Source organism: Hydra vulgaris, chromosome 13 (genome assembly GCF_038396675.1).
Source record: "Hydra vulgaris chromosome 13, alternate assembly HydraT2T_AEP".
Lineage (NCBI taxonomy): Eukaryota > Metazoa > Cnidaria > Hydrozoa > Anthoathecata > Hydridae > Hydra > Hydra vulgaris.
In genome coordinates, this window is record NC_088932.1 from 43,905,001 (window position 1) to 43,917,571 (window position 12,571).

The 12,571-nt window shown below is 26.9% G+C and overlaps 1 protein-coding gene across 1 annotated transcript in view; it reads right to left on the bottom strand.

Moving 5' to 3' along the window:
- The window catches only part of LOC136089417 (uncharacterized), a 103,429-nt gene extending 92,509 nt beyond the window's left edge, over positions 1-10,920 (bottom strand). Inside the window, exon 1 of the mRNA XM_065815399.1 lies at positions 10,688-10,920. Within this exon, the coding sequence (XP_065671471.1) occupies positions 10,688-10,760 (73 nt within the window). The 5' untranslated portion in view covers positions 10,761-10,920. The remainder of the gene's footprint in view (positions 1-10,687) is intronic.
- Between the last annotated feature and the right edge of the window lie 1,651 nt (positions 10,921-12,571).

Consider the following 12,571-nt stretch of genomic DNA (forward strand, 5'->3'; position numbering starts at 1 on the left):
AAAGTATGCGCAGCTACTAGCTCAATTCTGGGAATACTTAGATCCTTTGGTGCAATCCGTCCTTTTGCTGCAAGTAAGTTGTTTGTTTTTGAATTTTTGTGGCTTGTTACAACATAGATGCATGCACACACTGGTAATTTACTTGCATCTGAAATCCATAGTGCTCCAGTTCATTAACTTTTCTGGACCCAATACTTGGAGTAATTAAAATAGTTCTTTTGTTGTTTATTGCCTTGATCCAAGTTTGCCATTCTTCCAAAAGTTCCTTCGTTATTTGATGATCCAATCCAATATTTATTAAGCACAGTCAGCTATGCAATATTTTTCCAGTGATTAACACAGGTGCACTAATTCCTAATATATACAGTCAGCCACAAACCTTGCTTCATGATGAGCTCAAGGCTTTTTAAATGAAAAGTTTGATAGCTCAGCTCTCAGAAAAAAATCTATAAGCTCGCAAAGATACTTGTAATCATCTCTCTAGAAAGTATTTTTATGAAGAGCAGTGATAAAAAACTCTTTAGTATCCAAGACAAGTTTGAACAGTAATGGGCCTGAAAGTTTCTTGAGACCAGCCTAACTTTGCAATTCTCTCAAGTTTGTTTATATCTTCGTAAATTTGCGACCATAGTTTTTGGAGAATTACATAGATTTTCTTGCTAAGACCACTTGTTGGACCAAATTTTTTTTGTCCCATTAGCCACGCTCCTTTCTTAAATGTAATGTCTGCACATTAACCAGAGAACCGATCTTTTAAAGGCAAAGTAAATAGTAATGCTTGCAGCACCTTTATTATCGCCAGTGTTACTAGATGTTGTGTCAGAACACAATTCAATAACCTGATCCGACATTTCATAGTATGCAAGGATTGCTTTAATTGCAATGACTTGATCACTTCCCTTGGAGTTTTCGATTTTTAAAACCTAGAAGAAAGTCTAGTGGACCAGACTCTGGTAAAAATGCGCTAATAGCAATTCTATTCTTTGTTTAGATATTCCTTTTTCCCAATCGTATCTCTTTAAAATCTTGGTATCAAAATGTGTCATAATTTCAAAACCTCTTATTTTATATATGTCTTCCTCTCTAAATATCTGTGCCTTAGACTCATTTCAAATTTTCCTGTTTAGAGTTAATCTTGATATCAACATATTATCAATATTAACTCCACAAGTCTTGTAAAAAAACTTTGAAGTCACTCTGAAATTTTTTTTTGTTTTTTGGACTTTAGCTGGAGGTTAATATAGTTCGTCGCATTCAGTTTGACTTTTACGATTTGTGCTTGAAAAGTCACCGGCCAAATAGCTACTCTCCTTTTTCTTGTTTTTATCTTCATGTCTTTGGATTTACTCAGTCATCTTAATTAATTTTTCTTGTGCCTTGTAAGCATTTTCAAAAAATTTATTGTTCATGTCCGAGAATTTGACCATATCCATCTCAGATAAAGCCTCAAAAATATTATATCTTTCTTCTTAGCCTCATCTTCCCTATTTTTATTACTTTTTATTAAATCAAATATGTTTGTTTTATTAATAGAAAAGAGAGCATTGCACTCTTTCAAAAAAGTGTTCTCCTTCTTTTTGTAGCTACCCTCTGGTAGTTCAAGTGTTTTTAGCATTTTGAAAGTGTGGTATTCCTTGACTTTCTTGTGACTCTGGTTTTAATAGTTTGCTCCGTCACAATAAAAACATCGTTAAACCCAGCCTACTCCCATAAATTGACATGCTCTCTCAGAATACAGACACCAGTAATTATCTACTTGGTCTTCTCTCTGTACACTCCATCAGCAATCCTGGAGCATCTTAAATAAGCCTTCCCGGAAACAACTAGACAACCAATTTTGATGTTGATCCGTGTAGTGCTAAAAAATTAAAATAAAAAAAAACATTAAAAAATTAACATTAAATATGTAAAAAACTAAATGCTTTTGTTAATTAATTTAAGAGTAATCTATTGCTTTTTTTGAGAAAAAGCCAGTTATTCTTTCTGAGCGTTTCTCCATTTGTTGGAAGTCTATTTGGGGCAATACTCTGTAAAGACAATCTTAACAAACAAATTATCTCCTCTTCCTTTTAGCTTTTGACGCATCATCGATAACTGTTCTCAGTGAATTAGCGTGACAATTTCTAGAGACCTTTTCTAAAATCAACTTATTTATTGAAAATATCAAGAAAAAACAAAGAATATCTGATGGTAGATCCAGAAGTAAATATCTGAGAATTGATTTGTTGTTGGAAACTAAAAAAGAAAGCTGGAATGAAACAGAAGAAAAAATTCAATCGCTTTTTGCAAATAAATCAGGGTTACCTGGAATAGATTAAGGGCGGGCTCATCAAACAGCATTAAAAAAAAATGGACGCTTCAGAACAATTGTTATTAACTTGCTGAGGCATAAAAACAAGATAAAAATTCTGAAAGAATCACATAAGCTTATAGGAACTTATGTGTATGTGAACGAAGACTTAAACCGTGAAACTGTGGGTATGAGAAAAAAGTTATTTGCGGAAGGGAAGAAAAGGCATTCAAATGAAGAAAATGTTTATCTAAGGTATAATAAAGTTATTACTTCAAAAAGCTCTTTATATAAATTTAGTAATAATAAATCAAATCAAAATAAAAAAGTTAATTATATTTTAAATGAACATTTCAAGGTAAACATATTTATATATATATATATATATATATATATATATATATATATATATATATATATATATATATATATATATATATATATATAAATATATATATATATATATATATATATATATATATATATATATATATATATATATATATATATATATATATATATATAAATATATATATATATATTTTTTTTTTTTTTGAATGGTAGAAAATTATTTTTTGAATGTTTATATATATATATATATATATATATATATATATATATATATATATATATATATATATATATATATATATATATATTTTAAATGGTAGAAAATTATATTTTGAATGTTTTTGATGTATCTAATAGAGAAAACGCGATACTTTTAACAAATAACTTTGATCCTGACGTGAATTATTTTAATAACTTTTCAATAGATACTGTTTATTTTAATATAATCTGCCTAAATATAATATGTTTATTTTAGTGTAATCTGCCTAACGGAAACTTGGAGTCAAAATTGTAATGAGTTAAACTCTAATTTTATTCTACCAGGTTGTAATTTAATACACCTATCCAGGAAAAACGGCATTGGCAGGGGCGTATGTGTTTTTATTCTTAATTCTTTTACTTTTAGAATTTTTCTAAACCTCAGTGTCAATGACGCTAATTGTGAGTCTTTAACAATCGATATTCTTAATCAGTAAATCAAAAATATTTTTATTTATTCTCTTTACAGACAACCTAGTGGTAAAACTGAAGCATTTGAAAGACACTTAAAAAATATACAGCCAAAAGTCATTAAAAAACATATTTACTTAATTGCTAATTTCAACATAGATATTCGAAAAATAAATAATGATTCCTACGCTAAACGGTTTATAAATACTCTACTTTAGAACAGTTCAATACCTTTAATCAACAAACTAACGCGCGTAACACGCAAAACTACTTTAATTATTGATAACATTATCTCTAATATTGCCATGACTTGCCAAATCAAAAGTGAAAATTAAAAACTGATATCAGCGATCATTTTCCAAATTTTCTTATGAATTACTCTTTAATTCCTGAATCTAAAAATTTATTTGCAACATATATAAGACAAATAAACAACATATCTTCTATAAAATTTCGAGACTTATTAACAGAAATTGATTGGAATCTTTTAACTGAGTGCAATGATGCTAATGATGCATACAACTTATTTTCAGGGTTGTTTTCTAAACAATACAAAAGATCCTTTCCAAAAATTAAAAAAAAAAACTAATTTCAAAAACTTTAATAATCCGTGGGTGACAAATGGTCTTAGAAAATCATCGAGAAAAAAACAAAGGTTATTTAAAAACTTTTTAAAAAACAAAACTTATAACAATAAAATTAATTACAAAAAGTATAAAGATTGTTTTGAAAGAATAAAAAGGCTAACAAATAAAAATTATTGTTACAACCTTTAAGAACATTCAATAGGAATGGGACATGGGAAGTAATTAAAGAAATTACAAAAAAAAAACAATAACAAAAAACACCACTATTCCAAATAATTTAAAGCTAAACTTGATCAAACAAATATTTTATGAGAAAGATATAGCTAAAAACTTCGACACATTTTTTATAAACATAAGAAAAAAAATTAGCAGCTGATATAATTCCTGAAAAGAAAACATTCCATTCCTATTTAAAAAAACACACTATGTAATGGATGAGTCGGAACTGTCTCTAAATGAACTTCAGGCATCCTTTAATTCGCTTAAAATAAATAAAAGTGCCGGGTTTGATGATATTAAAGTTAATGCTCTAAAAGCTGTTTTGGATATTATTAAATTACCTCTTTTGTTTATCTTCAATCTTTCAATAATAACTGGTATTTTTCCTTGTCAATTAAAAATCGAAAGAGTTGTTCCTGTGTACAAAAATGACCACAATTCTATACCATCTAACTACAGACCTATATCTATCCTTTCTTGTTTTTCAAAGTTGCTTGAGCGTATTATGTATAACAGACTGTATAGTTATCTAGAAAAACATAATATCTTATGAAGGCCAATACTTTGGTTTCCGGAAAGGGCATTCAATACATCATGCAGTAACTGATTTAGCCAGTGAAATTTTGGATGCGTTTGCTAAAAAAAGTTATACTCTCGGCTTGTTGATTGGCTTGTCAAAAACATTTGACACTGTTGATTATAAAATTCTCTTGCACACACTAGAAACATATGGAGTAATAAATAGCAACTTAAAGCGGCAGCAAAGTTATCTTAAAAATAGAAAATAAGGAGTATCTTATGATTCAACATGTACAAAGTAAAAAACACTAAGCTGCGGAGTTCCTCAAGGCTCTATTCTTGGACCCTTACTATTTCTGATGTACTTAAATGATATCTACCGACCTTCAAACATGCTTAACTTTGTTCTTTTTGCTGATGACACTAACTTTTTTTATACCCATTCCAATATAAAAACAATTTTCTTTACAGTAAATTGTGAGCTGGAAAACCTAAATTTCTGGTTTAAATCAAACAAACTCTCTTTGAATATCAGTAAAACTAAGTACATTTTATTTCATTATTAATCTAAGTCCGATGACTTACCTCTGCAATTTTCTCAGCTTATAATAAATAACAATATAGTAAACAGACTTTCATCACTTAAAATTTTAGGAATAATATTTGATAAACATCATAGTTGGAAAAATCATATTAAGATAGTTGAAAAAAAATTTTCTAAAGCAATAGGCATTATGCATTAAACAAAACACCTAATTAGCAAAAAATGTTCAATAGATTTACTCTTTTACCCATACCTACATAAATTATTGTAATATTGTTTGGGTAAGTATTTGCCCTTCAGCATTGAAAAAATTATATATTAGGCAAAAACAAGCCAGTAGAGTTATATATAATGTGCATAAATACGCCCACTCCAAGCCATACAGAATTTACTTGAATTAACAAAGACAAATATATTTTTCTATTTTTAGATAAAAAAAAATAATCCTGTAATCTTCTTTACAATATGTATTAATTTATTTTTTGCAATATGTCGTATTCTTGTTGTAATAATGTATTAACTTCATTTATATAACGAGTATTTGTAAATTTATGTAATAAAAAATTTGTAAAAAATATTTTACGGTTACTGAAGGGGCCAAATGACAAGACTTCTGTCGTCTACTTTTTCGTGTCGTTATTAATTTTTTTGTTTATTGAAATTTTATTGATAAAAATTGTAAAACAAGAACATTGTAAAATTTTTATAAATGACGAATGTTTCTAAGTTGAAAAAACTTATTTCATTTAAATAATCTGCATTTAGTCAAATCAATTTATTTAATTTAAAAATTAAACGCATTTAATTGTAGTTGTTTGAATCAGGATTATAGTATACAACTACAAAATAAAAAAAGTAGTGAAACTGGTATTAAAGTTTTATTCAAAAACCTGAGTTTTAAATTAATTTCTTGGGTAAAACCACTTTTAAGATTGATTTCTACTTTAATTATTTATTGACTTAAAATAAATTTACGTATTATTATACTGTATTGCTTATAAAGCAGGCATCATTTATTTTTATTATTAGCCTTGCTTTTTTGTCGATACATAAATAAAAATTGACTTGGATAAAAATCGACTTTAAATCAAACTTTGTTTATTATAAATTCTTATATAAAAGTAAATTCCCCTAAATATACTCCTCCTTGAGCTAAAACTTAACATATGTTTTGTTTTTCTTTATAGATAAAATTATTCTAAAAGTAGTATTTTGCTCGTTAAAATTCGATTTAGGATATATTTTTGAGACACCCTTATGGGTACTTTCTCCCCATGTTTATTAGAAATTATTTTAAAGCAGAAAACTTAAGTCTTCACCCAGAACCTAGATTTTAAAATAAGTGATATTTTTTACCATTTTTTAAAAAACATTAAACCAAAAAGAGACCGTACAAAGACTAAGTTTAAAAATGGTTGGTGTGAAACAAACTTATTATGACCAGTACTTTACCGGTTCGGACACAGTGTCGCTGAACGAACTTTAGGTTGAAAAAAGTTGTACAGAAAAACTGTTTACATATATTGTTGGCAACAAAAAATTGTAACATTCCGTCCTGATGAATTATGGCAATTTACAAATAACAAAAAAAGTCGCTTTTCAGAGTATTTTTTAAAGACTAAATTTACGTATATTTAAAAACTCTAGATGTTTATAACTTTATTATGTATTTATTTCAAATCATTTATTGAAAACGCTGTGTTCTATGTAATTTATTTATTTAAAATTTCCTCGTATATTATCTTATATAACAAGATATTTCAAAAATAATATAAAATCCAACAATCAACTTAAACACAAGTTGAATAAATGTCAAACTATTCTCCATGTCATTCTGAAGCAAAACAAAAAATATGCGCAACATGCCACAAAAATTCAAAAACATTGCTTTCTCTTTTAGTCCTCTTTTAGTTGACTTTATAAAAAATTTTTTCACTTCAATTATTCAATCATTGAATAATTGAAGTGTAAAAAAATTGCTGATAAAGATCATGTAAACCAGTTCTTTATCAGCATGCTAGCTTTTATACTGTCCCACTAACTAGATTCAAATTCATAAAATTGCTCTAATAGGTATGGTCTTGGAGACTGTAACTAGGAGACAAAGATTTTGTATGTCCAGTTACAAATAGAAAAGGAGCCAACATAAAACGATGTGTATATATGCATATTTTTTTCTAATTAAAAACAATTCGATTTTATTGTAAAAAAAACCATTTATTCTGGTTTGCGACTTAGTAGATGGTTTTAGAGATTACATAATCTGCATCCCTATAACCTGCTTTGAAGATTTGCAACTAATATTTTGTTAAAATTTCAAGTTTAAGAGGACACAAATGCACAACTCAGACGCAAGTTTCAAATTTACCTATTTAACTTCAAGAAACACTGTAATGAATAACGTTGATGAAATATTTGCAGCAAAAGTTTTTCAAGAGAAATTTGCATCACAAAATAAGGTCATCTTAGCAACATGCGTAACACAATTAGTTTTTTCGAAAGGTATGACCTTTAAACTGAAGTTAACTATATCTTGTATCTGTGTCCTAATTTTAAAAACTCTATATCAATAAAAATTAAATAAATTGGATATAGGTAGTATCCATTGTGTTGATCCTATGTCTACACAAAATAATATGAAAAATTTGAAAAATCACAGACAACTCACAGGGTAAATACTGAATGAAATCTTACTAATCATTTACAAGAGTCAAATAAATGTCAAGAAGTCTTTGAAGCAGTCGATCCTGAAGTTTTTGATTCCTAAGAAAAATCTTTTAGGAATTATTTTTCACTATATTATGCTGTAGTATAACTTTGTGAATTTTTATTAAATATAGGATACTTTAAATTAAAAACTGTTTTATTTTGTTTTGTTCCTTACCTTATTTAAACCTTAAACTCTTGATGTGTTTAGTTAGCGGTAGGCGTAACATTTAAATAAGAAAAAAATGTTCAAAAAAGATTTACCAGAACGGTATAATATTGTTTAGTCCTTCTGTTTTTGTAAGAGTTATTTCGGATTTTCTATGGAAAATCATTTAGAAAAGAAAGATTCTACCTCACGATGCCTAGTAGTTTTTTCAAAATGGTTTAGTAATTCATACACTGTCAGATATTTTTTTAATTTAGTAATCTGTTTTAGATTAAAGTGTTTGCTTATGGTGAAGGTAGTAGTTTAAAGATAGGTCTTGGCGACATAAAGATTTAAAACTATAAAAGAGATGCGCATCTTAAACAAAACTTTTACTCGCAGATGCAAGTAGGCACAATGCAAATGGTTTCTCAAACCTATTATTTGTAATAATATACTATAATTGTCATTTAACTAAAATAATTAATATAAATTTTGCTTAAATAACAGGGTATTAATCCTGATTCGGTAGAAGAGATATCAGTAAATAAATCTTTATTAAGTGGAATTGTTTCAAGCATAGAAGAATGTTTATTAAATTGTGGGCAAGTTGATGAAAATGTTAGTTTCTCAGAAATATCCTATTAAATTTCCGTTAATTTAAAGCTGATTAATATAATTTTAAGACTGCAAAGCCACAGGAAAGTAAAATTTTTCATTGAAAAAGTTATTATATTATTATATGTCATGCTAATTTTGAATTTACATGTTAGGTGCAAAAATATTTATTTTGTTTTTGCAATAAGAGTTCTGAAATGGAAGATTTCTTGTTTGTATCTGGAAAAGTTCGAACCCTTGCATCAATCAAAGAAAATAATTTAGCCTTAATAGCAGCTGAGTAAAAATATTCAAAGCTAACAGACTTGAAAAACTGCAAGAATTTTTTGTTACTAGTAAGAGATGATTCAACCAGGGCTCTAAACATTTCCAGCATTCCAGAATTACATATATTTACCGTCAATTTTTGAAAAACTTTCCGTAAATTTGCTATAATTTAATGCCATATATAAAAACTATTAAATTGCAAAATGAATATGAAATTGGAAAGCTATACCTATAAAATATTCTTCAAAATTTTAAATTTTTAATTAAACTTTTATATTAACATTATTAGGGCTGTGTCAGCATTATCTGTAATGAATCAGCTCACAGCTGCGAAGCAAAGGAATAGACACCTTTTTTGAAAAAATATGTTCTTTTAAAGTATCATGGAAGGGATTTTGAAGGTTAATATATTATTTGAAAATAAAGTCTGACTTATATATTGTTAAATTAGACATATTTATTTCTTTAAAATGACAGGACCTAAGAGTAAAAGGCTACCCAAACTATCCAAAAAAAATCTTTTAGATAATCTTCATGGATTTTGTGATGCGTTGGATGCTCTTAATGTGGTATCTCCGTCAACATTTAGAAATAATTTAGCAAATGGTTGTGATACTGACATAAAAAATTTCAAACATTATTATCGCGCTTTAAAACTATCAACTCATTCAACGATACTACATATCTTGTTCAGCAATATAACACCATATTGCACGGAGAACGCTGATGCCCTTGAACTCACCGATGAGCAAGCAGGAGAGTCTCTTCATTCAAAATTTTCAGAGACGTTAATGTAAAGGTTACCCAAAGACTATCATCACGACTTATACAAGAAAACACATACAGGTGTTGTTTTGATATTTAATAATGAAAAAATTTAACTGTTCAATGATATACTATGAAACTGTTTAGGTTGTTAAATAATAATTGTTATTAATATTGTTAATTTATTATTAAGATCACTAATAACAATACAAAAATCTATTCATATATATGCCAAATACTTTTTTTTTAATTTTTTTAATATTCATTTGCCATCAGAACGGAACATTACAACTTTTTGATATATTTTTTTGGAGTCGCCAGACATATAGCTAACAATATATGTACACAGTTTTTCTGTACAATTTTTTTCAACCTAAAATTCGCTCATCGACACTGGGTAGTTATTAACTATTTAAGCACCCATGGTGCAGCGGTTAGAGCGCTTGGTTTAGTGTTAAAAAGTTTGAGGTTCGATGCTCTGGCAGCCATGTAATATTTAGTAATAAAAGAAACGTGAACTTTCTAGTTAAATGCTCTTCCTCAATGCTCAGTAATAAAATTGTAAGAATTTTTACAGCACTTAAATTCTAATTATACATGTAACTGCTAATTATTTATCTTATACAGCTTATAAAGGTGAGCAGTCTGTTGTCATACTGATGTAGCCGACTGCCGGGGGCTTCAGTACATACATCGACTAACAAATAGCCTGACTTGCAGCGAAGGGCTGCTATATCAATTAAGAGTTTGGCATGGGCAGCGATCTTTTCATTTATCAATTTTTAAGCAAAATAAGTGAGCAAATGCTTATTTAAATACGTTATAGTAGATACATAAAACTATAGCTTAAGCACATACTGTATTTACATTTAATGATCCTTTTTTAATTAACATTACTACCTTTCTTTCTTTTTCCCTTTTTTTTACCAGATCTTTTAGTTATTCTTTATTTGTTTAAAAAGATTATGTGATTTTTTATATGAAATTTAAAAGAAAATACTTACAAAGCGTTCCGAAAGTTAAACTGAAAAGTTGAAGAAGCAAAAGTTGGAGCTTTAAAGAAATATTCAAGTTCATTACTAATCAATTCTAAGTTTTTTAATTTCTTTTGTACTTTTTTTATGATATTTTTAAATTATTAGTTAGTCGTGTTTCATAATTTTTCAGCATTTATCTTGAGGTTTTATATTAAACATGCCTTAAAAATTATAGCGTTTGATACGAATAGAAATAAACTGTTTTTATCCTATTAAAATATATTCACTATAGTAACCCTTTTAATTATATATAACTTTTTAGTCTGTAAATACTAACTTATTCATGTTTTATTAGGTGAGTTCGTTTAAATATTTATGCTTTGTTTGACAAATTCTTAAATATCTCTTAAAAATTTTTTTTTAAATAAGCAATTGATTATATTTTTAATTCTTTTTTAATTTTATTTTTTAATGATAATAGTAATAATAATAATAATAATACACACAGATATATATATGTATATATATATATATATATATATATATATATATATATATATACATATATATATATGTATATATATATATATATATATATATATATATATATATATATATATATATATATATCTATATATATATATATATATATATATATATATATATATATATATATATATATATATATATATATTAAATTTAAAAAATAACATTTTACGGCCTTATCACAGAGCACCGCATGGCGGAAGAGCATTTAATAAGCAGTTCTGTCTCCTTCCCAACCTATGTTGCCACATCTACTCAGAGAAGGTTTGACAACATCGGTTGGAAAGAACGGATTCGAACCACGGATCCTTTGCTTCTGAGGCAAGTGCGCTACCACGGCGCTACGGCTGCTCCAATTTAATATTTAAGTTATAACGCACGTATAACTTAAGGCGCAAAAGCGGTAATTTTAATACAGTACAATACATATATTATTAAAAATATATATTAATAAAAATGCTATTAACAATTTTAAGTTATATCGCACGTAAGTCTTAAGGCGCTACGGCTGTTTCTATTATTAATGATAATAAAATAGTTTTTCAAAAGTATGTCTTAAATGAAGAAAAATTTGGTCTTTAATAAAGAAAAATTTTCAAAAATAGCATTCATTCTATTATAAAAACATCAACAAAAAAAAATATTTTCAAAAAATCGTGTTAAATCACGCTTTTTTTATATTTAGTTAAGTTATATTAGATTGCTCAATAAAATCTAAATTAATAACTTTTTTTTCTTAATAAAATGATTATTATTTTTAAAAGTTTTATTAAACTGTACTTAATTTTAGACTCAAAAAGACACAATTTTGAAAAAGTTTTATCAATAAAATTAAGGACATAGTTAATGTTTAAGAGTCTTGAGGTACTACTAAAAGTATTTTTAATCACAAGATTTTTAAATCCAATGTTTTTTTATGTTATAGAACATATTAAAGTGCATGCCGCAGATAATTTTTTAAATTGTTGTTTTTAAACTACCCACAGTGGAACGCTTCTATACAGGGTGGCTAAAATTTTTTCCTAAATATTTGTACAAACCCATTATTTTTTTCAAAAATTAAACATAAAAAAGTATTAACGCCAAAAGTTTGAACAATTTTGACAATAATACTTTTTTCCAAGGACGTTAGGGAAAGGGCAAATACTAATAAATGTTGCCTAAAATAAAACAAACAATAGTTAATCAAAATTTAACTACAAATTAAAAATATATGGAAAATAATTATAGATTAATACTTACATAGCAAAAAGTTTTTTTAATGTTAACGAAGTTTTTTTGTAATTTTCAAATAAGTTTATTTGCTATATTATAATTGTTTTATTATAATTAACTTTTAAATCTATATTAAAGTTTTTTAAATTA